Source organism: Mesocricetus auratus, unplaced genomic scaffold, assembly GCF_017639785.1.
Source record: "Mesocricetus auratus isolate SY011 unplaced genomic scaffold, BCM_Maur_2.0 Super-Scaffold_100714, whole genome shotgun sequence".
Lineage (NCBI taxonomy): Eukaryota > Metazoa > Chordata > Mammalia > Rodentia > Cricetidae > Mesocricetus > Mesocricetus auratus.
This window is the reverse complement of record NW_024429270.1, coordinates 199,644-226,521: the sequence shown is the minus strand read 5'-3', so window position 1 is coordinate 226,521 and position 26,878 is coordinate 199,644. Positions and strand designations below refer to the sequence as shown.

Below are 26,878 nucleotides of genomic sequence, written 5' to 3'. Positions count from 1 at the left end.
AGGGCTATGCACACACTCAGCGAACATAGCTAGCTATGCTATATTCCCAGAAGTAGGGCTTTTAAAGCAGAGCTGGAACATGTCAGGGGCCCAGCAGGCCGGGGGTCACAGAGACAGCAGATCGCCTAGCCCACTAAGTGGCAGTTGGGACAGATGGGTTTTTATAACTGCTGTTACCTGATGGAATCACTTGGAGCTAAGCCAACCTCACGAAACTCAGCTGCCACCCGGAGCTGGCACAGGAAGCAAAGACTGCTGCAGAACCTTCTGGTCTGTTTACCCTTTGAATGTCCTGAAAGCCAGGTGCTGCTGTCCTCAACACAGCCCTTGGCCTTGCCCAAAGAAGGCGCTTTTGTTGGTAAAGTTCTCACTGCCTGTAGTGGGGGGAGGGAGGTAGCAGGGACAATACTGCTGGGCCTAGAGAACTCAGAGGGTAACTAGAAGAAGTTCCGGTGTAAGAGGAGAGGTGCAGGCCAGCGGTCACCTCCCATCCTGTCCTCAGGACATCATGGGCCTGTGCTAGAGCTGGCACCAGGCTCTTCTCTTCAGACAAACTGTCCCGATTTGTTCAAGCAGGTTTCATCTATGACCTTTAATCTTAATTCCCCTTGCTGGAAAGTCGCCATTGACCAGTTCCTCCCCTCCAACTCATGCCAACTTGACACCTCCGAGACCACACCTCTCTGTGTACTTCTGGTCTATTTAAGGCAAGTCACATTCTGCCTTAGTGCTGTGATTTGCATACTGTTTACCCCCATGAACTCAGGTTAAAATTTAATCCTCCTGTTCTGGTATTTATGGGCAGAAACTTTGGGACATGTTTAGGATTGGACCAGGTCATTGGGGTTGCACCTCATGATTAACTGAACTTTGGTGGCTTCATGAGAAGGGGAACACACGGATGTGCACACACTTACACACATACACACACACACACACACACACTTACACACACACAGCCTCTATCTTGCCATGTGATGTCCTATGTCACCATAACCTCGGGTATCTGCAAGCAGGAAGGCCATCACCAGATGTGGTCCTTAGACTGAATCTCCAGAACCATGAGCAAAAGGAAATCTTTATGAGACAGACTGCCTCAGAAGTTTGGTTATAGTCATTTTTAAAAGGGCTAAATAAGATACATTTCAGTAGCAAATCTTATCTTCTAATTAAAACAGATAGCAACACTTGTTGCCAGAAAGAGGTAACAATGGATAAATGCAACAAACAATACATGCATAAGAGTCACCAAATTCGGGCCAGAAGGCATTGCCTGCCAAGCCAAGGAGCCAGGCCTGCTCTGTTTGCTTAGACGGGGCAAATGAGTTCAAGTATAGGCAAGCCTTACACCAAGATCTCCTGCCAAACCAGCCAGATCCTGAGAGGGAATTAACAGTCACTTCTCACCAAGAGATTTGGTGCGATTTTTCGATTCTTTGCTACTGCATCTCCTGGCCACTTAGGCCACCCCGTGTCTCTCTGTGAGCCTGCATCCCTACTTGGGGGACAGTGTCAGAAATCATTCTCATCTTGCTTCACTTACCTCCGTCCTGCCTGTCTTTGGAGAGCCTCGTGATTTCAGCACTTACCACCCACCTGTTCCTATCTAGCAAACACCCAGGACACCTGGGTCGTCTCAGGGTGGGACAGGAAGCCAACACTTTGGAAATCGAGAGAGCTCCTGCCTGAGCCCATTGCTGTGGACTGGAGAGAGCTGGCTGGGCTTTGGGACAATCTCAGGGCCACCCAGGGGCGCGGGTGGAGGGTACAGGGACAGGGAATCAGGCATCCTCAGGAAGGCAAGATGGCGGTCAGTACAGGCCCCACGGTCCCCACTTACGCCTTTCTCTCCTCGTCCATCCTGTTGATCTGGCCCCCAACAAACACCCGGATCTTGCATTTGCCCCATCTCTTCTTCCGGTGCAGGAGATAGGGAATGAGCAGGGTGAGGCCTGGGAGGGACAATCCCCAGGAACCAAGAGAATAGACTCAGGATAGAGCCCTCTGTGTGTTTCCAACCCGCGCTGCCCCAGCGAAACCTTCCCCTCTGGACCTTAGCCCCTCTCCGTGGAGGAACTCTCCAGCCAGACTAAACCCACTGGCATGGGTCTTGGTGGGCTAATGTGGGAGTTTGGTTTTTTGTTTTGTTTTTTTCTGGGTAGACCTGCCTGTTCTGGAACTCACTCTTGTAGACCAGGCTGGCCTTGAACTCACAGAGATCTGCCTGCCTCTGCCTCACAAGTGCTGGGATTAAAGGTGTGTGCCCACATGGCAGGAGTTTGGCTCTTTATTTTTTTTATTATTGTTATTTAGCTTTTTTGGTTTTTTGTTTTGTTTTGTTTTTGTTTTTCCAGACAAGGTTTCTCTGTGTAGCCATGGCTGTCCCGGGACTCACTCTATAGACCAAGCTGGCCTCCAACACAGAGATCTGCCTGCTTCTGCCTCCCAGTTATTTGTCCTTTTTGAGACAAGGTTTTATTATGTAGTTGAGGCTGGCCTTGAACTCTTGATCCTCCTTCGTCTACCTCCCAAGTGCTAGGATTATAGGTATGTGACTTCATGACCCCAGCCGATGAGGTGGTTTTAAATAATCAAGCTGACACTGAGTACTTGGCGTTTGAGGTGAGGACGGGAAGTTAGCAAGTAACATCAGGGTGGTCTTCACTTATTTTCTGAAACCTGAACATCTGACCAATGAGTAGGAGCCATCCCTCCATACACAGCCAAGGCCCAGCCACCACACAACCACTGTAGGCTCCTCTGTGCCTCAGTTCCCTTTTTTAAGAGAAAGACTGCACTGGGCTAGCCCACAGGAGCACTGGCTGCCAGGCTTAGGTTCATATAGCCCAGCCTGCACAGGTGCCGCTCATCAATGAACTACACCGTTACTCGGGTATCCGCAGGGCAATTGGCTCCAGGACCTGCCCTCAGATGCCTACACCTGCAGGTGCCACACAGCTTCTACAGTACGGTGTAAGGTCTGTGTGCAACCTACACATGACCCTGAATATCCCTTAGGCCATTTCCTATCACACCTGTCATAAAGCGTGTATCATCAAAATTGCTCCTGGGTTTTATCGAAGAGAAACGGTGACAGGAAAATTAGTTTGTATATGTTTGATACAGATGTGATTTTTTTTTCCCTCTCAGTATTTTGGTCTACAGTAGGACCGGAGTGAAGTGGAACCCACAGACACAGATGGTTGATATGTTCAGTTGGGGTAGGGCTATGGTCTCTTTCTGACTCTATCAAAGACAGAATCATTAAAGCTGAGAGCTGTGTCTTAAAAACCAGGACAGGCTAAGGCCTTTGTCCGCTTTGCTGGCTTCTGGGCCTCACCAGAGGCCTCAGGAAGCACAGCCTTGAAGGGCAGATCAGAAGATGCAGAAACCCAGAAGACAGAAAGTCCCAGGGGACAGGGATGGGTCTGAGGGAACCTGACCTCCATCATCAAACAGCCAGTAGATGTCAATGGTCCTTTTGCCTTGCTCCGACTGGAAGATGGTGCTGGCTTGCTCCTCCTGTACCAACGCCTCTGGGGCTGATGAAGAAGGGGCAGGCCTGAGTAGAGCCAGCAGGGTCACTGCCAGGACCTGCCTGAGAGTAGCTAGCTTTCCCAAAGAGGGGGGCTGGCCATTGTCACCAAGGTGGGCGTGTAGTGGCCAGAGGCATCCTGCAGGCCTGGCCAGACACAGCCATGGCCTTGCCCGTGCTCCTGAGATGCTATGTGAGCCCCTTCCCGGCTCCCAGGGCCACTCTCGCTGGATCCCAAGGACACCGGAGGACTGTTGTTTGGGAGCACACTCTGCATCTCTGCAGCACCCCTCTTCAGATGGAGCCTGTCCTTCTTCATGTGCCTCTTCTCCCCCTCACAAGCACAGCAGGACACTCCTGCACGGTGTCCCTGACAAAAGGGAACAGCATGCCGTTCCCCTCTCTCTGTGTATGGCATTAAACATGGCTGAAAGGGGGTTCTCAAAGGGGTGGAGCTTCAGCCCACAGCCCCAGATTCATCATTGGGCAGGTCGTCTTCAACAGGAACCCTAAACCTACTGTAACCCAACCTCAGTTATTAGGGCATCACGGTCACAAGAGAAAGGCATTCACTCTTGGCCAAGTTCCTGTCACTAGCAACCCCACAGGTCAAGAGTCGGGGGAACCGACCCATGACAGACACAGATGGCTTAGCCCCACCTCCACTGGCTCCATTGCCTTCCTCTGCTGGGTCAAACATTTTTAGTTTCTTAACTGCAAAAAGAGGGGACAGCTGGGCTGCTGGCACTCCTGCCTGGGGAGCATGCTGGGATCCTCAGCCCCTGGCTCTCCCCTAACACTAAAAGAAAGTCCCTCTACTCCCCAGGGTAACTGACTGCTGCTTGCTTCCCTTTTGCCCTGGCTCCTGCCCTGCCCTCCCTGGCAAGCCAGCTGTTTTAACTTCCTCTTGCTCCCCCACAAGACAGGGCCCCTCAGGGTGGAGGGTGCCCCTCTCGAGCCCCTCTTCCCCCAGCTCCACTCTCCTCAGAGACAGGCAGGCCTTGTCCTCAGAGAGGCCTCTGAGGATCCTACATCCGTTTCCTCAGGACTCTTTCATGTCTGAGGTGACCTGTGTGTCCACCGTGATAAACATCCACTTTGTCCCCAGAGGCAGCACCCTGGGTGGGTGGGGAGGGGCTTTGTTTGTTCCCTGCCTAGAGCACTTACAATATTTTGGTGGCTGACCCTGTCACAGTGGCTGCTTAAACATTTACTGTGTGGATGCTATGGGCAGGCATATCCCTGCCCCTGGTGACAGCGCCCTTGCCTGGAAAGAACAGAGTCCTGCCTGCATGTCTGCCAGTCCTGACCTCTCTGTGTCTTCCTCACATCTAACCATCACTAGTTCAGACTCTCCCCAGGCAGGCGCAACTTCCAAATGCTGAAAACACGTTCCTATCGTGAGCCCCAAGGGCAGACTTGAGTTCTCCAGATGGTCCAGTGCCCACGGCCTTTGTGTATTTTCCCTGTGGCATTTCTGCGTGGGCAGGCTCCTCCCCTTTGCCTTTTCTCTCTCAGATGTTCTTTACCTGCATGGTTATTTGAGCACCACAGTGATGTGGGGAGTTCTAGTCCTCTGTCTGCCCCTAGCTGGGAGCACGATCTTGACCTGGTCACTTCCCCTTTCAGGGCCTCATTTCCATTTGGAAGCCGGTGGGCTCCAAGGAACTGCTAAGGACTGGCTATCTACAAGTTGGTGACTTCACCTCCTTGCACTGCTTGGGAAAGCCTCTGGTTTTCGGCAGGCGCTGATGAGGTGCAGCGGGTACTCACCGTGCATCTGCATCACCTCAGAGACGTTGAGCCCCTCATGCATCCTCATGACACACACGCCGTAGTTGAAGTCAAAGGCATCACTGGAAAGAAGATGTGGGGTCAAGCCACTGGCCCTGCGACCTGGCTCCCAGGAGACCACATGTCGAGTGTTGATCTGTGGGCCTCAGTTTCCCTGAGTGTATAGTGGACAGGCAGAACTGGGGAGTCACCTGTGGCACTCCTAGGGAAGTTGGGCCCTGCTTCATGTCATACCTGTTCCTCTTTATCAGTTGTCAACCTCTCTGCCACAGTAGTGTGTGTGTGGGGGGGGCTCTAACCTCTACTTCACACAGGCAAACCTGTCCTGGGAACTGAGTGGTTGGCACTAGCATTATATGGCCAGAACTATAAGCTGATGGACAGGTGTGCCACAAAGGCATGGCCTCGCTCACGTGACAATACCAAGGCCTCCCTGAGGGTTTGACACACTAGGCTAAACTCCCTCATGAGATCATTCAGTTACACATCTCTGGACTGCCCTGGTCACTGGAACAGCGGGGAGCCTGGGGGCCAGATTTTCGACCCCATGTCATGATTGTGTTAAGCAGCTGGGGTAACAGCTGAGTCACATAGAGGGTTAACAGCAGACGGGGACGCAGGCTCCAGGGCCTCAAGGCTCAGCCTGTGTTTCGACGGCCCTCCCCTCTGTGTGGCATAACACCAGAAGAGCAATCCAGACGGGTGTTCCCTACACCTGCCAAGGAATGGCTGGAGGGGCCGAGACTCAGTCAATGCTGAAGCCCTCCCGGACCAAGAGCTTGTGAGCCGGGCAACTGTGAGCCCTCAAGGATTTTCACTCAACAGCCACCATTCTCAGCTACTCTGGAAGGCTGAAAGTTCCAACAACCCTGGTCCTGCACTCTGAGGGGACAAACGTCCAGAGCTTTCTCCAGCTCGCCACAGTCCCCACTGCTCCCCAGAGTCCCATACACGGCCCACGCCACTCTTTGTGTTGCCTGTGAAGGCCAAGGTGAGACCCCCGCTCAGTCAGTTCCGCCTCAGCCTTCACCTCGTGACTCGGGTGGGCGTCTACACTGCCGCTGCCCTGCTTCTCCAGGCCCAGGGGGCCCCAGTGACCCAAACCAACAGCTCACAGCTGCATCCTGGCGCTCACTCACTGCAGGATGCCAATGTAGTCCTCCACTGTGGCCGGGTGAGCGGACTGCCAATTTTTCTTGAATCCGACCACCAGAATGTTAGGCTTCATTCTTCCCAGCCCTGAGGCCTGCAGGGTAAGGGTGGAGAATCCAGTCAGAAGATGGCCTGGGATCAGCAGGAGTTCTGTTCTGTGACAAATGACCCTGGTGGGGGGGGGGCTCTTCCGGGGCTCAGGGTTCTGTCCACGGAGAAAGCGTGTCAAGTTAGAGGACCCTTGGGGTCACCTAGTCTATATATCCTCTCTCCCTCCCTCTCCCTCTCCACCTTCCTCTCCCTCACTCTCTTCTTTCCTCCCTCTCTTTTGTTGATCTTCCTGTCTTTGCCTCCAATGTGCAGGAATTATAGAGGTTTGTATTCTAACAGGTTCTTTCTCTCTCCCCCATCAAGATTCTTTAAAACATTTGGAGTGAAATCAGTGTAACAAATTGACCATTTTAGGCCCAGCACTCAAGGTGCAGAGACAGGCAGATCTCTGTGAGTTTGAGGCTAGCCTGGAGGTCTACAAAGATGGTTCCAGTTAGACAGGGCTACACAGTGAGACCCTGTCTCCAAAAGAAATTAATCCTTTAAAAGGATGCAACTCAAAACAAATAAATGTAAATTCATGTACATGCATATGTATATGTACATATATATGTAAATATATCAAGCTGGGCATGGTATACATGCCTCTAGTCACAGCTTCCAAGCAGACAAGGGGTTTGCTCAATGGTAGAACACTTGCCTAGTACACAGGAGGTCTTGTACCTGATCTACCACTACCCCATGCCTCCACTCCTGACCCCCCAAAAGCTAAGGCAGGAGGATCTTCAAGTGAACCCAAGGAATCTGGGGCAAACCAGACAAAATAATTCAGAAACTTGCATACCCTACATAGCAGTCACCTGTCTCAAAAAAGAAAGAAAGAAAACCAAGTGTACACTTACTACGTCATCGTCTCTATCTACTTCTAAGATCTAAAACGTTTTTGAATCCCTCCCCAAGAGACCTCACGCATTTTTTTTCAAGTTGAGAAACAGTTAAAACCATTGAGAAGGATTCAGGTGTTTCACATGAAAGTGTGGAGCAGTAAATTCATTGGCCAGTGGAACATTCTCGATGCTGACCTGAGGGACGGTTACACACCAAGCGTGGTGTCCACATATACAAACATTTGTCACTTTATGGTTTTCACTTTACTAAATGTAAATTGTATCTGAAAAAATGAAAGGGAGGAAGGGCTCAAGTCATGTAGGCCAGTACTTCTAGCTCCCTAGGAGGGTGAGGCAGGGGGATTGCAAGTCCCAACCCGCCTAGGCTGTAGAGTGAGTTCAAGGCCAGCCTGGACAATTTAGTGAGACTCAGCCTCAAATACTACTTTTTAAGTAAAAAAGGATCTGTGGATGTAGCTCAATGGTAGGGCCACTACCCAACATGCACTGAGGCTAGTTCAGCAAAAAAAAAAAGCTAAAACTCAACTAAATTTAACTAAAATAAAATAAAACAGAAAGAGGAACTGGGAAAAGCCATGGAGTCCCCACAGGGTCCCAGGGGTCCTGGGTATTCCTGAACCAGCAGAGCTTGAGACAAGCGAGTTGGGGACCTCCAATGTGGTCACTGAAGCTTAAACTAGACCAGGACGTTCTGCCTTGCAAGCTGCACGGCCGGGGCACCTGCATGAGGATCTGGACCCCACTTCGCAGATCCTCGGCAATGACGTCTGAGTAGAAGGCCTTGATCTTCCTCTTGTTCAGCCACTTGGTGTGCCCACTGGCGATGTGCTGGAGCTCGGGTGCTCTCTGCTTTCGGGGTCCCTGTGGATGAGGGACAGGTGGTGTCAGGGCTGTCCCCACCAACCAGCCTGACTCAGCCTTCCTCCTGTCCCAGAGGCTCCCCTGAGACTCAGAAGCACCTAAAGGTGTTCTTCACTAGAGTAGAGGAAGGAAGCTAGGCGTTGTGGCAGTTGGGTGGTAGAGGTAGGGTCAGCCTCAGCTACACGGGGAACTTGAGCCAGCCTGGGCTTCAAGAGACTATGTTTTGGACAGGCTGTTAATCCCAGCACTCGGGAGGCAGAGGCAGGTGGGTCTCTGTGAGTTAGAGTCCAGCCTGATCTACAGAGTGAGTTCTAGGACAGCCTCCAAAGCCACAGAGAAACCCTGTCTTGTAACCCCCCCTCCCCCCAAAAAAGAGAGACTATGTCCTGAAAGAGGGACCTGGCCAGACTGCTGGCACCACTTGCTTTGCTCCTCCTATTCTCTGGTAGACATTGCATCCAAGTCCAGTCCCCTGCCTCTGCATCCTCCATCCCACGTGCCCCCCCAACCCCCTGCCAGGGTACAGATGCCCCCCCATACTCACAATAAGCACATGGCCACAGATCATCAGGCTTAGGTTCTGGGTAAACGTGCTCACAAAGTCCACCAGCGCTGGGCGGAAGTTGGGGGGACCCGTAAGCACCAGGCACTGGGGGCTAGGAAAAGAGGGCCCAGAGCATGGGTGTCGGGAGAGAGCCCTTAGGGCTTTCATGCTGAAGGTAGGTGCCCCTGAACGCCTGATTCCCGATGACCCTGGTGAGACTGTGGGCACTGACACATTCTTCCAGCTGTGACTCGGGGTCTTTCAGGTTTGTTTTTTTTTTTTTTTATGTTGTTGTTGTTTGTTTGTTTGTTTTCAGGTCATGAGACAAAGTCTCCCTGTCCTTCTTGCTCGGGTCATCAGATTGACCAGTCTACATAGTTCCTTTGCCCCGCCAAGCCCAGCGTGGCAAAACAGAGCAAAGATCAGTCATAAGGAGGCCATTGTTTACACTCCCTGTACCTTGGCCAGGCGCCTGAACTTTTGTGTTGAGAGGCAGCACAGGACTGTCATTAAATACCCCTGCCCATCAGAGTTCCACTCACTGGTTCATTTACCAGCCGGGCAAACAGGGGTAACCTGTTAACATCTCCAAAGTCGTTTGTCCTTGCCTGTGTCCGAGGTTAGTACCGTCGAAGGCCTCAGAAGTTGGTCATGAGTGTCTGGGTCACAGTAGGTAGGACATGACTAAATCTTACTGATTAAAATGCCGTCGGGTAGGAGGAAGATGGAAGGTAGATGACCGTTCCTCAACATTGGGAACCAGCACTGAAGACACCAAGGGCAGACTTGTCACGGCCGGCATCCCAGGATTGTATCCTGAGAATTGCACCAAGAAACCCAGACGGCGGAAGACTTGCACCATAGAAACTGAGACACAAGGACCTCTTCCTCGATTAGTCCTTACCGGGCAGTGCCAAGCCTAGCCCTCCAACCCTCAGCTGCTCTTACACCTTGGTGCTACCATCCTGGATCTGCCAGGGCAGGAGACCACACCTCCAGGCTCCCAAGTGGCCCAGAAGCCATGCTCACCGGTAGTTTTTGATGTGGTCTTCCACCTCATTGAGGCCCATGGAGTAGCTCAGGGCAAGGTTGTAGGAGTGGGCCTGCACTGAGGAACCCCAGTTCACCTCTGAGGGCGGAAGGGAGACAGTAAGACTCAAGACTGCAGGAAGTAACCAGTCACATGGGGGGGGGGAAGGGGGATGTCTACCTTTCTTAGGCCCAGAGCACCTTGGGACAAGGCCATGGACAGATGGACAGCAGGCAGCTCTATTCCTGTCTAATACGTGCAGGTGTAGAGAGCCGAGTGCCGCGCATATGGCCACCCAGTTCAAGATTATGTAGCAAAGCCTCGAACTCCCACTCGAAAAGCAGAGCTCCTAGAAGGCCAGGCTCAGATGCAGAGTTCTAGGGTCACCTCCCTCAGACTGCAAGTAGACTGGCTTCCCCTGTGCCCGCCTTCATACCTTCATACACCACACTTGTATGTATGTAGCAGCTAGCCCCTCTAGGATCCTAACGCGTCTGGCCCCGAGTGGCCATGTGCCTTTGAGCCCCTGGCTCAGGATGACTGAGGTGGAGGCCAGCCCCAGTCCTACTGAAGGGAAATGCTCCATCTGGGAGGAAGGGCTACCCCGGCTGCATGGCTGCCCAGGCAGGGAGATGAACCCCAGGGAGACCACGGCCACACACCTGGCTTCTTGTAGATCACGTAGAGCAGGAGGAAGAGGACAACTCCGATGGCAATGAGAGCCGCCCACCAGGTGAGCAGGAACATGATGACCACCGAGATCACGGCTCCAAACAGCGCTGCCCACTTGCTGTAGTATTGGAAGGAGGGTCTCCACCCTGGGCGGGGCCAGGTCAGTGCGCATGCCCATGCTCAGGAGCCTTCTCCTTCCCAGACCTGCAGTAATGCCCGCGCCTCCACCCCAGTGCTGCGGTCCTGGCCTTACCCACTAGCCAGGAATTCCTAGGGCCCCACCAGCCTTAACTCCTGGAGTGGGTCAGGGAGGCTCCAAAGGCGTACCATAGCCATGCCTGTTGGGCATTTATTTCACCATGGTGACAAGCTACACCAGGAAGGGAACACCCAGCCCTGGCCAAGCACAGCCCCAACACGAGTGGCAGTGCCAGCTCCCACGGGTCCTGTGGAATCCAGGCAATTAAAAGAATGGAGGGAGACTTGAGTCTACCTGGCTTTGTGGCAGGTTAGGGCCACTTCTAGTGACCATTGTACCCCGCACATCTCTGAGAGTGCAGGGAACATTGCAGTCTGTGTGGAAAGTGATGGGATAACAGGCCCATGGAAGATCTGGGATTCGTTAGCACAACTCTTCCTCTGTGCTCTTTACTGCCATCTGCTAGAAGGCCTGCAGCTGCAGCCCAGAAATTGCTGCAGTCTGAACAGCGCCCCCTAGAGGTGAGTGGTGGACAAAGGGCTGACCCTTCTGGGACTGGGACGTTTGTCCCTTTCTGAGAAACTGGTGAAGGGTGGAACTAGAGTAAGCCCTGTGGCCTGTAAATGATGGCTGGCTCTGTTAGGGAACAGGCATTCCCTTCTTGTGGTTTTAAATTCAGGTTGCTTTGGACTGCCCACCTCCCCCCTCACCTACCCCCAAAGCCCCACTGCCCAAGCCTCTCTGCCCCTCTGCGCCTCTTCCTGTGGTTGGGGCCAATCTGCTTACCGGGTGAGTTGGTGATGGAGGCATGGAAGCAGCTGAAGTTGATGAGGGCGTAGGAGCAGAGGAAGAAGTTGGAAATGATGGGGGCAATGGTGTTGAGCTCAGCTTCAAAAACCCAGGGAGAGAGGGGCCGCATGTTGGGCTCTACCCAGAAGCTGCCTGGCACCCAAGCCCGTAGGGTAGCCCCTGGCACAGCCAGGTCTTGCTACTCAGTCAGCTTGACCTTCTCATGTGGGAAGTGAGTCCTTCCCCATGACGTTCAGTGGCTTAGAAAACTGAGGGGGGCGGCTGGATCACGGTTGGTGAAGACACTGGCCACCAAGCCTGCTGGCCTGAGTCAGGCTTTGGAACCCATGGGGAAGAAGGGAGGAGCTCCTGTAAGCTGTCCTCTGGCCCTCACATGCACCCGCCGCTGCCACCAGCACCACAAGGTGGCAGATACAATAAAAAAATACTTAAAAGAAGATGGGGAAGGCTAGTGGTGACCAAGGTAGTGGCAATGGCGCTTTCAGATCACAGATTAGCATAAGATACATTTGGCCGTGTGAGGCAGTGGTTCTCAACCTTCCTAAAGCTGAGGACTCTTTAATACAGTTCCTCATGTTGTGGTGACCCTAACCATTCAATTCTTTCATTGCTACTTTGTAACTGTAGTTTTGCTACTGCTATGAATCAACATTAATATCTTTTTTGTTTGCTTTTGTTTTATTTGCGACAAAGTTTCTCTGAGCTTTGGAGCCTGTCCTGGAATTTACTAGGCTGGTCTTGAACTCACAGAGATCCGCCTGCCTCTGCCTCCCGAGTTCTGGGATTAAAGGCATGCGCCACCAATGCCCGGTCAACATTAATATCTGATATGAAGGACATCTGATATGCTACCCCCGTGGAAGGGTCTTGCGGCCCAAGGGGTCGTGGCCCACAGGTTGGGAACCACTATCTGAGACCATTTTGCAGTCTTGTCTACAGTGGCTTTCTCTTCCCTGTCTGCCTCGCCTCACTACACCCAGATGAACTTGTGTGTCAATCAATCTGTGTTCTTAGTTCTCCTGGGGGACTCAAAGAAAGACAAGCAGTTCTTTTGGATCAGGTACTTTTGCACATAATCCCACTGGGTCCCTTGGAGCATCTGGGGTCATAGTCCTCAGTTTGGCCAAGTCAGAGCCTTACAGCCCTGAAGCTGTAAGGAACATGTCTGGACCTGGGCAGCAGGAGACGGGGTGGGTCCTAAAGCCAGATGACTGGACTTCTCTACCCCCTAGGTGGGACACTTCTTCATACAATGCCAGACCTAGTGTCTGGAACCTTTCCTTGAGTGGCAGCAACCAGACTGCTAGGGCAAGCTTTATGGATGGTGACTGATGGGGCCGGCCTGAGCAGCAGGAATCCGATAGTGACAGGAGGGTGCCTCTGAGTAGGCTCTCCACAGCCTGTACGCCCCCACTTCTGCATAGGGAGCAGGGCAGGCAGGGGATGGCATGCCATGGTGTAGTCACTTCTCCTCCTTCGGCGAATTCTGTTTCCTTGGCTGAGTTAACCAGGATGTATTGGGTATGTGTATCTGTGAGGTTGTGTCCCCGAGCATGCGGACTCTCTTCCTGCCCATCTGTGGCTCACGAGCTGTGCACTATTGAGCAAACTGTGGCTCTGAGAAATTACTTATCCAGTGCCACCCAGAAGGAATGGTGCAAAGCCAGCAGAAGCCAGTCAACCTAACTGTTATCCGGGCACTTTCTCCTGGGACAGGTCCTGAGGCTGGGTGAGAGGATGGCTTTGCCTGGTTTAGGTATCTGCAAAGGTATTGATTGAGCCAGCCATTTGTATCAGCTTGGCCTATCTCCACTGGTGTCCTGGGGATGGGATGGTGTCCCAGCTGTCAGGACAGTGGCATGCAGAAGCAGGAAAGGCAGAGAAGACCCCCCCACCCTATCCATTCTGGAGATGGGTGGCTGGAGTGGCTTCTTGGCCACCCTGTCTAGAGGTGGGAAAGGATCATGAGGTCTTTCCAAAAGCCCTCCAGGCATGCCTTCACTCACTCAAGAGTTACTCAGTGGGGCTCTGGTGTGCCTTGGAGGTAAAGCAAGTGTTCGGTGTGGGCCTGGCCTGGTTACTTCCACGCCCAGCTATTCACAGAGTGCCCAGTAACAGCAGGGCTGAGAGGGGCCGGTCCTAGGACTTTCACGGAAGACAGGCGAGGAAGGAGCCTCTTACCAATGATGATGAAGGCCACCGCGATGGCATAGGCCAGCAGGTAGCCACGCACAGGCTCGTTGTTCTTGCCATAGCCTTTGCCGAAGAAGCCAATCAGTGGGTACAGCTGGTCTTCGCAAAGGCACTGTGGACAGGGTACGCCATACTCAAGCCCTGGCTGGGACCTGCCCCTTTCCCAGGCCACTGTGCTCTTGACCCGTGTGGCCCCCCTATGACCTCAGCAGTTCCTTTATCTGGGGACAGGGTAAACCCCAGCCCTCTCCTCGCCTGGAGACCAGACTGTTTCCTTTAAGAGTTTGCCTGTTCTGTGTCCCTCCACCCAGACCCATATCCCATGACACTCTGGGGCTTCACAGCACTCTCCTCTCCCCAGTCACAACCCAGCACTCCCAGAGGTCCCTTTCTGCAACCTTACCTGGAAGACCTTGGCAGCAGAGACAAGACAGGCCAAGGCAGAGGACAGGGTGGCCCCGAAGATGCCGGCTGTGATCAGGGGTGCAAAGGCGGACACCATGCTCATGGTCTGTGGGAATGGTAGGGGGCTGAGCTAGAAACCCTACTGCTCACCCCTCCCTCACGGCACCCAGTGGCCACCCAAGACCTACTCACAGGCAGGGAGTGGGAATGAGAGAGTAGGGACGAGAGCCCTACCTGGGCAGGAAGTCCCACCCCAGGCGTGGGCAATAACTTCCCACAGTTTCCTCTACCTCTCCGGCCTCGAGTGTCCTGTAGCCAGGCCCACCGCTTATACCTGGTAGTAGTTGATGAGGCCATAGCGGCAGCTGTGCTGCTGGGAGCATTCCGTGAAGTTCCAGCCATAGCCACAGGCCAGCCCTTCACAGGTGCCTGGGCCAGGAGTCACTGTATCATTCAGATCCCCAGAGGCGTCTCTCACCACACAGGAACCTGAGAGGAGGAAGATGTGTGTTGAAGGTGTGTGTGCATGTGTGCGTACATGTATGTATGTGCGTGTGCGCGCGCGTGCATGTGTGTGCACCTGTGTGTACGTGTGCATGCGTGCATTTGTGTAGGTATGTGTGTTTGTGTGCATGTGTGTGTACGTGTGCATGCGTGTGTGTGCGTGCATTTGTGTCGGTATGTGTGTTTGTGTGCATGTGTGTGTACATGTGTGTAGGTGTATGTGTGTGCGTGAGTATGTGTGCGTGTGTACATGTATGTGTGTACGTGTATGTGTGCGTGCATGTGTATGTGTGCGTGTGTGTACGTGTGCGTGTGCGTGCATGAGTGCATATGTGGGTATCTTTTCTTCCTTTCTGTCCTTTGCTGTACCTTCCTCTTCCACCTCCACAGGCTGACCACCTCTGCAGAGGGTGAGACACTGGATAGGACAGCCCTCCTTTATCCTGTGACAATATTAATGATAGGAGCAAGTATAGGGGTGTTTTTGGTGTACCTGACAATCTGAGCAAGGCAGTACTCTTGTTTTTGTTGTTGTCCCCTTTTAACCAAGGCAGAGAGAGCTGAAGGGACCTGCCCAGTGTCCTTAAAGCAGAGATCTGGCTGGCTCTTGAGCCCGGAGCCTATAAAAAAGTTCACATCCCCTGGCCACCTGTGAACAGCTTGCCTCTAAGGTGAATGCTGGAAGCAAGAGTACCAGAGATTCGAGGGAGGTGTTTACCTTGTCTGGACTCCCTCACCATGAAGATGCTGTATCACTGTAGAGGTGACAGATGCCCCAGAACCAGGGCGCAAGGGCCTCTCTGCCTAGCTTTCCCTGTTAGAAGCCAGTACCACGTGGCAGCCTCCTATGGCCTTACTACAGAACAGACCCACTTTTGGCTGTGCTGGCTACTCACCAATGGTAGCCGAGATGGCAAGGTAGGAGATGGTGGTCCAGAAAATGGCCATGAGTGTCCCTTTGGGGATAGCTACAGCAGGGTCCTGTGGGGAGGCAAGGTATTGTCAGACAGCCTGTGGGATTCCTTGTGCCTGGGTGCCTTGGCAGAGGCTGGGGCAGGCAGCAGACCCTGAGCTTGGACCCTCAGAGCCTGACCTGTCATGGAAGAAGAGGGCCCCCAACTGAGGCCTACAAGATCACCCTGTGGTCCCGGGCTTGAAACTGATGAAGGTGAGAAACCTCATCAGCTCCATATCCCACCCACAGGGGACCCCTGGCAAGGCTCACTGTGGGTCTGGTGGTCAGGGGGAAACTGTGCCTGGCTCTCCACCTCAGACTCCTATGTGAACAGTGGCAGCCGCCAGCTACCGCTGGAAGTTGATCAATCAGTGAATTGATTGCCAGGACCCAGACACTGTTCACCTCGCTGTGTTGCAGTAAATCACCATGGACTGATTATTTGTCTGGCTCTCCAGCAATAAGGAGACAGAAGACATTCCCCAAACATTCTTCTCCAAAAAAGAGATTTTCCCCAACAGTAATCACACTTCTTACCTCCCACCCCTAACACACACACACACACACACACACACACACACACACACACACACACACGGGTCATACCCTCCTAGGCACTTTCCCAAACAGAACTTCCTGAGGTGATCTGTGCAATGCCACCCAGCCAGTGAGGGACCAAGGGTGGCAGGGTGTGAGGAGGGCAGGGTTACAGAGCCTCTGGTGCCTCAGACTCCAGGAGCTGGGACCAGAGCAGCTAGCTGCACTGGCTGCTTTTCCACGGTAGCCCGTGGGAAAGCAAGACCTGTTCCACCCGGGAGGCATAGACCGGGGGAAGGGCGAATCCGCCATGAAGTAACTGCACACCTCCCGTGCTCTGTGGGGCCCAGTGGACAGATCACAATGTGGAAAGGGGTGGCAGGCAGGCTGGTGAAACAAACGTAGGGGACAGAGAGGGAGGGGGCTGCAGTCTGGGGGACTTGTATTGGTTGGGGTCTCTGTTAGAGGATCCTATAACCCTGGCCTTGCTAGCGATGCCCAGTGGCCTGGGTTATGCACAGTGAAGCCCTGGCCTGATTCCAACAGCACATACTGGGATTTCTCACCCTTAAGGATTTCCCAGGCCTCAGTCTTAACCCAACAACTATGGTGACCAGCATTCTCTGTCCCCTTCAATCCCCATCCACCCAAAACCTCAAAATGTGCCCTTATTTGGGAAGAGGTCCTTGGAGGTATAAGGAGTAGGGTGAGGTCATTCTTGTGGGGAGTGGAGGAGTCCTGAGTGAGTGATGTCCTGAGTGAATGTGTCAAGGACTCCGATACCTCAGCCCCACAGGAGTTGCAAAGCTCTACATGGGTGAGGTCCAAGAGCAATGCCAAAGTTTGTCTTGGGAGTCTAAGTGCAGGTGAGTGACCAGTGTGTGCAAAGACTGAGTGACCAGTGTGTGCAAAGACAGAGTGACCAGTGTGTGCAAAGACTGAATGAGTGTGCACACAAACTAGCTAACATCTGGCCGGGCGTTGGTGGCGCACGCCTTTAATCCCAGCACTCGGGAGGCAGAGGCAGGCAGATCTCTGTGAGTTGGAGGCCATCCTGGTCTACAAAGCGAGTTCCAGGACAGCCTCCAAAACAATACAGAGAAACCCTGCCTCAAAAAACCAAAAAAAAAAAAAAAACAGCTAACATCTGTAGCTTCTTCCTTCTCCCAAATATGTATAGCCTGAGACTGCTCACCTACCAAAACCAATATCCCCTCCCCTGTGCTGTACCTAATAAACAGGAAGAGGTTCTGGGCTGCTGGCGGCAGGCGGTACCCTCCATTGGAGTGCAGACCCCCCACCAGACCCCAGCTTTCCTGCGCTTGTGTCTGTGTCTGTCCTTTCTTCCTTCCCTCCCTACCCCAGGCAGAGCTGTTCCCGGTACATGCTGGATTACAGTGAGCCTCAAGTGATGACTGGTGATGTATGAGAGGAGGAAGGGACGCAGAGATGTTGACCATCATTAGAGTGACACAGATTAAAACTGCAAGCCCTGGTTCAGGATGGCATTGTCAGGATCCCACACAGATAGGACAAAGCTTAGAAGGACCCCCTTAGAGGTTGACTAGCACCCAAGGTTGTCAAGACCTTCACTGTGGTTCCCAGTCTCCTAGCTGGGAGAGGCTGCTTGTTGTTTTAAGGTCCCTGGGTTGTGGGACTTTGCAGCCACAAGAGAACATGTAACCCTCAACCTCCACTTGCCATCCCTATCTTGGTCTGATGTCTAGAGACGAGCTCACAAGTCAGACCCATCCCTTCCTAGCTGTGTGCTCTGGGAGAGACCTTTCAACCTCTTGGAGACTCAGTTTCCCCATGAGGTGTAGCAAGTGCTCATACATGGAAAGTATAGATGGGGAACGTATCCTGCACACCACTTGCCTGGCCAGCACAACAATGTTGTATCGGCATGAGCGCCCAAGCTCAGATCTCCAGAACCCACATAGATCTTGGCGCAGCAGCATTCATCCGTAATCCCAGGGCTCCAAGGCGGGGTGGGAGGTAGGGGCTGGAGAATATCCAGCTCATGAGGCAGCTAGCCCGGTGTGTGCAGGGTAGACATGAATAAGCCCTGTCTCCAGCAAGGTGGAAAGAAAGACTAGCACCCAAGGTCATGCTCTGAACACATTACATTCACCTTGTATGTGCATGCTTAAGCTTACAGATATGAGCGTGTGCACACACATCATATACACACAAAACATGTGAAGGGCCGTAAAATGGACACAAAACATGTGAAGGGACGTAAAATGGGGTCAGTGATACAGCTCAGTCCTAACGACCTGAGTTTGATCCCCAGGCCCCATTGTGTGGCCTCTCGCTGCTGTGGGGCTATGGCCAGCCCCTGACCCTCCTGTGCCTGGCTTACTAGTCTGCATGATGCTAACAGGGCGGAGATGACAGCCAGTTCCCTGCTTGGACATTCTCTGCTCTAAGCACTTTACATGGAGCAGCTCTCTGAGTCTGCACCTGCTCTATTAGTTTTACTCTACTGTTGGGGAAACTGAGGCTCACAGAGACTACCCAGTCTCACGGTGGGGGTTCTGCTACTGAGCACTGCCCCACAGGAAGGGCAGAGCCAAGTCCAAAAGTCAATTTAAGCCCTAAGGCAGAGGACACAGCAAAGGTACCACATTACCCGGATCTCAGATACATGCTGGCCCTGGGGACGGAAGCTTGGTGACAGTGACAGTTAATAGGGTTTGAAGAGGATTCAGGCTGTGTAAACACAGACCAGGCCTAAGGATGACCTGGGGGTAGGCACCCCTGAGGGTAGGCACCCCAGGCGTCTGCCAGCTGCTCTCTTGAGAACAGTGGGTAAGCAAGCGTTCTGGGCCCCGGGCCTCATTGGGAGATCCAGGCCTAGCCAGCTAATCAGATTGCTTTCTGCGTTGTCTCCAGGAACAACTGGGCTCGCTCTTGGTTTTGATTTGGTTTTGCCCAGGCCGGCCCTGAACTCAATGTGTAGGCAAGAATGATTTTCAATCTTTCTGCTCCTCCTGTCTCGGCGTTATGAGTGCTGGGATTCCAGGCCTGAGCCACCATGCCCAGCTTGCCCAATTTCACGACCATTCAATCAACAAGCACACCGAACACCTAGCTTGTGCCCGACTCTAAGCAGGAAATAGAGCCAGAGATACCGGGCCGACACCCTACACTGGGAACACACCATGGCAAATGGAAGGCCAGGGAGACACTGCACCAGGGATTTGAAAGAGGCACAGAACTTAGCAGAGCAACAAGAACAGGGAATATTAGGTCTCTTAGTCAAAGGCCTGTCATGAGTAAATTAGTCTTCAGGGCAGAGCTGGGTCCTGGAAAAGGTATCAGGGTTCAGAGACGCGTGTCCTCAGTGGTGCCAGACAGTGAGGATAGCCTCTGCTCACCTTAAGGTCCCCGGAGATATTGGCTCCTGCCAGAATGCCCGTGGCGGAAGGGAAGAAGATGGAGAACATCCCAAAGAAGCTGCCGTCAATGCCTCTCCAGTCAGGCACTAGGTTCTGAACAAAAATGTCCCCTGGAAAACCAATACCTAAGTCAGAGCCAACCAGAGGATTTGGCCACCTAGCTGGGCCCTGTCAAAGCAGCCATCAGTTCCCCCAAGCCTCTGGCCATGGGGGAAGCAGACCCCAGCCTCTTGTGTCCATTTAATGAGTCAAATCCTCAGACCAGCTGTCCCCATCCACAGGGCCACCACAAGCGCTCCTGACTTCACATACCATGGTAGCTGTAGAAGCCTTTGGAGGCCTTGTCTTCAGATGCTGGGATCAGTGTCCCCACCAGGTAGTTGGCAAAGGAGACCATGATGACAAGAAAGAATAACACCTGGGCCTGGAGCAGAGGACACTGGAGGTCAGATGGCCTGCTACCGTCTCTGACTCTAACCAAGCAACTCTTTCTTCGCCTCAGTCAGACAGTGAGGAGTCAGGGATACGACAGTGAAATTGAACAGGTGGCCTGAGGTTAGAAACGGGGCTGTGATGGGATCAGTTTGGGGGCTACATCAGCAAGGTGGCCTGGAGAAGTATTTCCCAGCAGCAGACACTTAAAAGAGGAGAGGGCGTGAACCTCAGATCGCCTGAGCTGGGAGGCCAGAAAGCAACAGGGTGAAGAGAGGCAACAGGGCCACACCCCTCCCACACTGAAGGCTCCCTTCTGTCCCAGCCCGCTGGCTGTAGCCCAGGAATTCTTCTCTTGTTTCATGGTATGAAGCCTCTGACATTTGGCTGGCTACATGGATACAGGAGTCAGCAGGATCGAAGAGCACGTTTTTCCTGCCTCCCTTGCAGCTACGCAGGACTATAAGACCAGGTTCTGGCAGGAGCGGCATGTTCAACTTCTGGCTTCAGCCTAACATTATGGGGAAGGGGGTTCCCTCCTTTCTTTTCACCCCCCCTTCCCTCTTCCTGGATCACAGACACGATGAGGGTGGCCATTGTGGATCAGGTGAATAAGGGCCATACTCTAGGAGGGAAAGGTCACATGACGGAAGGAGTCTGCATGCCTCTCCCCACCCCCATGGAAACCACTCTTTGGATGCTTGGGTACCGGAGACAACACAGTCTGTCTCTTTGCACTTAGCGGCAGCACTTCGATCCCAGTTGATACACCAAGGAGAGGCAAACGCAGACGCAGGCCCCTCCCACTACTTCCTCCTCACCTTGGACTCCCACTCCATTCCAGCCAGGGAGATGGCCAGCAGCACGGTGACAGTGACCACGCCGATGATCCTGATGTCATTGATGGGGTCCACAATGGGTGTACCATACTCCTGGGGGGGGGGGGGGGGCGCAGGCCAGCTGTGTGTTCTGTCTTCAGCTGTACTCCTCCAGATCGCCCCCCCCACCCTCAGATGATGCTCTGCCCCTCTCCCAAAGAGCTACTGCCTGGACCTGGACTACATGGCCCAGAGGCAACATGTACCCCAAAAGGGGCCTTGCGGGGATGGTCTGTACTTAATGAGAATGTTATTGTCACCCAAAGTGGCCAGACCTAGCTTTGGTCAATGTGTAAGGAATGGTACAGGGAGGTGGCCCATCTCCCTCTGGCCCCGGCCTGGCTCCTCACCTGAATCAGGTCCCGTACAGTCTCTGCAAAGCCCACCGTGTGCATGGCCACACCCACAGCGTTGGCGAAGGCGAAGATGAGGCCAATGGAGCCCCCCAGCTCTGGGCCCAGACTCCGGGAGATAAGGAAATAGGTGCCACCTAGCAGGGCCGGAACAGGGGGCCAGAGAAAGAACAGTGTACTGCAACAGGGACAGGAGCCAGGGCCACAGGGCGGGTGACTGAGCCCATCTCGAGAGGTAGAGCGCTCTCGCAAGTCCCCTTCTGCAGCCACATGGGCATTACGGGGTATGCCAGGGGTGGGGGGTGGCAGTTCCGAGAGCCAGAGCAAAAGCAGAGAGCCCAGGTGAAGGTGACTCCCGGGGGCACGCACCTGACTTGACCTTGCCGTTGGTGGAGATGGCCGAGATGGAAAGGCCGGTTATGGATGTCACCATGACCGACAGCAGGATGATGAGCCAAGTCAGCACTGTGTGGGGGTGAATGTGAACACCCCAAAATTCAATCAACACGTTTCTTAGGTGAGAATCCACGGAGAAACCTAAGTCAGCCTCAACCCCCACCCCCCCACCGTCCCCATGTGACCCGAGTCCCTTTCCTTCTCTGAGACTCAGTTTTATCACTGAAAAACCAATGGGTCTTAGCCAGAGGCCAAGGTGCAGACCTGTCATCCCAGCATTTGGGAGGTGGAGAGTTCAAGACCAACCTGGGCATTATAGAGAGAGGCCCTGTGTCAAAACACAAACATCTTTTAATCCCAGGACTCAGGAGGGCAGAGGCAGGCAGATCTCTGGGGATATCAAGGCCTGCTTGGTCTACAGAGAGAATTCTAGAACAAGCTACGTTTACATAGAGAGACCCTGCCTCAAACAACAACAACCCCCTATGGAAACCTCAAAATAAAAATCGACAACAAGAGCTGGGTGTGGTGGTGCCCACCTTTAATACCAGGGACCAGGAGGCAGAAGCAGGTGGATCTCTGAGTTTGATGCTGGATTTGTCTACAGAGAGAGTTCCAGGACAGCCAGGGCTACACAGAAAAGCCCTGTCCCAAAATAAAAATAAAAATAAAAGTAACCAGATGTAGTTTAGTTGGGAGACTGCCTGCCTAGCACAAGGCCTGGGTTTGAGCCCTGGCCATGGAACCCAAGCTGATGGCAGACACCTTTAATCCTAGCACTTGGGAGGAGGCAGCTAGAAGTCTAAGGTCTTCCTTAGTGAGTGTGAGACCTGGGGTATACAGTACTCTGTATAAAATGATAACACAAAGCCAGGGCAACAGGAGACAGCTGAGTGCTCACTGAAGTGTTTGGCTTGCAAGCACAAATACCTGAGTTTGATCTCCACAACCCACACTAAAGTCCTAGGCACGGGGTGGGGGAGGGGTAGGGAGTAGGCGGAGGCATGCCCCTGTGAGCCCAGCATGGGGGAAGCAGAGTCAGGAGGATCCTGGGACTTGCTGATCAAACAGTCTACCTAATTAGTGAGATCTGGACCAACATAACACCCATCTCAAAGGAGGTGGGTGGTTTCTGAGGTAGGTATCTGAGGTTATCCTCTGACCTCTGCACATTTAAATAACACACACACACACACACACACACACACACACACACACACACACACACACACACACACACACACACATCCCCAGATGAAGTTAAAACTGGGTCTATCTACCTCCTGCGGTGAGCTGATTAAGTAGGAAGTTCATGTGCCAATGTGTGAATAGTTTCCAGGCATGGAAGGGAAGATATCTGTACCTTTGACGATAAAATCAAAGTAAAATGTTTGCCATGTCCTCAGCACCTTCAGGTACCAGAGCCTATGCTGTTCTCCTGAGCCTTGTAAACCTCACAGTGGCTCTGTGAGGCAGGTACTGTTTTCAGACCTGTTTTCCCCAGGTGGAAACCAAGGCTCAGAGACAGTTAGGAACTAGGCTACCCAGCTTGGTGCCAGGGTCAGCATCTGAGCCCTGGTCTTCTGGAGTCCGGGTTCTGAGCACAGAGACTCTGCAATAGGAGTTGGCTCGGTGGGAGGAGCGACTCACGGAAAAGCCCCTAAAACTCTACACCCAGCAGTCTCCTCAGCTCCGCCCTCACCTGTGGCTGCTGCCCTCTGAGGGCTGCTGTGGAGGAGAAGACCTAGCCAGGTGTGTCTACAGCCCTAGGGGCCTTGGACCAGAACTCAAGCACGGTTTCCCTTCTCCCAGAGGCAGCACTCACCGATGCCCGCCTGTGCCGTAATCCAGGGCAGCCGCAGGTAGAGGATTACACCCCAGATGTTGAGCATGCATCGGATCTGGGAGGAGGGTGGGGAGACAGGGTTCCTGAGGGTCAGATGCCCAAGGCCACACCCTCAAGGGCTTGTTCCCAGGCCCGGGGGACACCTGATGCTTTGGGTGCTCTCCCTCCCATGGGATCAGGCTGCCTGGATTGGGGCCAGGAGGGGAGGACAGTTTTCACGCCATCTCCTCCCATCCTGCTATGGAGGCCTGGAATGGCCTTCAGCCTTCCCGTCATTCACCATGTTCCAAGCCCAAGACCCTGTGTCTGCCAGGTCCCAGCCATTGCCTTGGGCAGCTGCTGGCCCAGGGCATGGCATTCAGGAAGTGTCAGCAGTGCCCCACACGGAGCCGAAACCAAAGCCCAAACCAAAGCCCAGGTTGTTTCCATATTAAAGGCAAAGCCACTGGGGCTGAAATTCCAAGTGGGAGGGTCTGCCAAGTGCTGGGGCTAGGTGGGGTCATGTGGCCTTCGCACCCCTGAGATCTCTGGGACTCTCATCTGCTGAGATGAAAACTAGGATGTGCCTGGTTCTGGACAGCACAGATCAGGGCATGCTCAAAGCCTGACTGTGACCCCAGGGGTGGATGGAAGCTCTGGTTCTGAGGGAGAAACAATCATAGGGGGTTTGCAGAATTAGGACCAGAAGCTAGCCTAAAACCAGAAGCTAGACTAAAACTTTCTCCTACACACCATCCCGCCACCTTTGTAGAACCCTATAGTGTCTCTCAAAGTCAAGGTCACTTGATTCTTTACCGTCTGAAGACTTATTTATGCTTCATTCCTTTTCCATTAGGATGCACTCTGGTATGGGATTGGAGGGGGAGGAATTGTAGATGTGTGTGTTAGTGCTGCCCTCTGGTGGCTTTATGTGGAATTTCTTCTACTAACTCCCTAGCAGGCACTGATCCAAGAATTTTCACAGCTATAAACTAATTTAATGCTCCATTTTACAGGTGAGGAAACAGAGGCAGGGAGTGGCTAAGAAACTTTCCTAAGGCTACAAGATTAGTGAGCAGCTAACCAGAGATCTCCCCAGGGTTGGATTTTGGCCAAGAGCACACAAGTTTGGGAAGCCTACACCAAATACAACTGGAGATCATTGCAGATGGGGAAACGGAGGCCCAAACTGAACCCAAGGTCTATCCTGCCCACTGGGGTCTGAGAGTCAAATCTGGGGCTGAATAGGGCTGGTTCTGTCCCCACCCCTAGACATTAAGCTCCAGTCCATAGCCACTCACCATCACCCCCTTGACCCAGCCGAAGCGCACAGGCTCCCCGGGGCTCTTCTCGCTGCTGGTGCCGGTCTCATCCTCCACAAGTCCATCGGTCAGCTCATGGCCTGACCGCCCATCAAAGGCCAGGACATGCAGGTGACTGCCTTCCTGCTGGGGAAGACCAGTAGGAGTCGGGGAGTGGGGGCTGGGGGCTGGGCGTGTGTGTTCAGGACATGCAGGTGACTGCCTTCCTGTTGGGGAAGACCAGTAGGAGTCGGGGAGTGGGGGCTGGGGGCTGGGCGTGTGTGTTCAGGACATGCAGGTGACTGCCTTCCTGCTGGGGAAGACCAGTAGGAGTTGGGGAGTGGGGGCTGGGGGCTGGGTGTGTGTGTTCAGGACATGCAGGTGACTGCCTTCCTGCTGGGGAAGACCAGTAGGAGTCGGGGAGTGGGGGCTGGGGGCTGGGCGTGTGTGTTCAGGACATGCAGGTGACTGCCTTCCTGCTGGGGAAGACCAGTAGGAGTCGGGGAGTGGGGGCTGGGAGCTGGGCGTGTGTGTTCAGGACATGCAGGTGACTGCCTTCCTGTTGGGGAAGACCAGTAGGAGTCGGGAAGTGGGGGCTGGGGGCTGGGTGTGTGTGTTCAGCCCCGCCTGCCCCACTTTGTCACACAGGCAGCGCTTGGTCAGTTTCAGGGCACAATGTTGCTTGAAAGACACCAAGGAGAGCAAGCTGGGCATTCGGGGTGCCCCTCCCCGTCTAGGACAGAGGGCTGGGAACCAATAAGCACTTGGTCCGAGAGGGAGACAGGATTATCTGACCCTTGAGAGGTGAAACGGGTTGGCCCAGTCCACACACTCAGTCTCTGGTACAAATGGACTTGAATCCAGGCCTCTACCCCAGCGTGACAGGTCTTCTGGTTGGTCTCCCTAGTGACTGCAGCCCACTCTGGGGCCCTCTGCCCTCTCTTCCCAGCACCTCATCTCAGCATCCCTGTTCCAACATGGGGTCTTGTTTGGCCCCTCCAGAGGGCCGTTTTAAAGCAGAGAAGAATTCTGGGAGTTAGGTGAGTCCCAGCTCCTGAACCAGGAATGAGTCTACCCAACTGCCAGTGAGGAAGTGAGGCCTGGGCTGAGCAGCTTCCCAGACAGCAAAGCCAGCAAGCTGACATCGGAGGGCCTTCCATGCTCCCCCCACAGTCTGTCTCAGGGGCGTGCAACCTGCATTTGCACGAGCAGCCGTGCTGTCTTTGGGTTGCCAGTGCCTGAGCAGTGAGTATTATTCGTGTCCTGAGCTTCGCGGCACCTCAGTCCACTTGGATGTCTTGACTCTTGAGGAAGATGCCTATCCATCTTCACAAGACGGATGACAGAGCAAGTTGGGTAATCAGGCCAAAGTCACAGAGCCGGAGAGTGGGCAGCCTTACCTTGAGGAATGAATGCAGGTCAGCCAGGGTGGGCCGCATCTTCCGGGGCTCGCCCGGCAGAGCACTGTTGGCATAGTGTTCGTAGGCAGGCACCACGTCGATAGTGTTGTAACCGAAGGTGCGCATGTACAAGGTGCTGCCGTGTGTCAAGTGGCTGGGGTGGCTGCTGTCACAGGCAGCTGGTGGGGGCTCATCACCACCCAGCAGGGTGCTGATGGTGAAGCGCCCGCTGCACAGAGCATCTCCAGGCATCTCCGTCACAGGTAGCTCTGCCATTATGACTCTGGGTATTAAGGGAGGGGGACAGAGTGGGCAAGGACGCCAAGGGAGACTTTATAGGCTGGGCAGCAGCTGGGAGAAGGCGGGAGCTTTGTCCCAGACCGCCCATGGCTAGCGAGCAGGGTCTCTGCCAGGGGTGGGAGGCGGAGCCAGCAATTGCTGTCCTGCCTTCGTGTATTTGATCATTGGCACAGGGGCCACTTTGGAGGAGGAGGGCTGGGCTAGCCAGAACCACACTGCCGAGTCCTGCTCTTCCGAGAATCTAGGGTAGCAGAGGTTCTGCAGCTAGACCCCAGGAAGCATCATTCATGAGAGAGGACCCAGAGAAGGCCTGCTCCAAGTGCCTACATTGCAGGTGAACAGCACATTCATTGGGCCACAGTGTATTTCTTTCCTTTATTTACTAGTTTGAGTGGATGTCATTTTAGGACATGCATATAAAAAAGTGTCTCCGTGTCTT

The 26,878-nt window shown here is 53.6% G+C and overlaps 1 protein-coding gene across 2 annotated transcripts in view; it reads right to left on the bottom strand.

Annotated features, from left to right (window-relative positions):
- The window catches only part of Slc12a3 (solute carrier family 12 member 3), a 37,226-nt gene extending 10,725 nt beyond the window's left edge, over positions 1-26,501 (bottom strand). Inside the window, exons 1-22 of one of the 2 annotated variants that reach the window (XM_021232137.2) lie at positions 26,140-26,501; positions 24,740-24,883; positions 23,439-23,514; positions 21,587-21,682; positions 21,215-21,354; positions 20,808-20,918; positions 19,867-19,978; positions 19,534-19,664; positions 15,555-15,639; positions 14,489-14,643; positions 14,153-14,260; positions 13,738-13,861; positions 11,533-11,634; positions 10,538-10,693; positions 9,875-9,974; positions 8,846-8,957; positions 8,161-8,301; positions 6,469-6,575; positions 5,309-5,391; positions 4,166-4,249; positions 3,444-3,542; positions 1,841-1,952 (exon numbers count right to left, since the gene is read on the bottom strand). In XM_021232137.2, the coding sequence (XP_021087796.1) occupies positions 1,841-1,952; positions 3,444-3,542; positions 4,166-4,249; positions 5,309-5,391; positions 6,469-6,575; positions 8,161-8,301; positions 8,846-8,957; positions 9,875-9,974; positions 10,538-10,693; positions 11,533-11,634; positions 13,738-13,861; positions 14,153-14,260; positions 14,489-14,643; positions 15,555-15,639; positions 19,534-19,664; positions 19,867-19,978; positions 20,808-20,918; positions 21,215-21,354; positions 21,587-21,682; positions 23,439-23,514; positions 24,740-24,883; positions 26,140-26,415 (2,654 nt within the window). In that variant the 5' untranslated portion in view covers positions 26,416-26,501. The remainder of the gene's footprint in view (positions 1-1,840; positions 1,953-3,443; positions 3,543-4,165; positions 4,250-5,308; positions 5,392-6,468; positions 6,576-8,160; positions 8,302-8,845; positions 8,958-9,874; positions 9,975-10,537; positions 10,694-11,532; positions 11,635-13,737; positions 13,862-14,152; positions 14,261-14,488; positions 14,644-15,554; positions 15,640-19,533; positions 19,665-19,866; positions 19,979-20,807; positions 20,919-21,214; positions 21,355-21,586; positions 21,683-23,438; positions 23,515-24,739; positions 24,884-26,139) is intronic. The other variant, XM_021232135.2, reaches the window with a different exon arrangement.
- Positions 26,502-26,878: the final 377 nt, after the last annotated feature.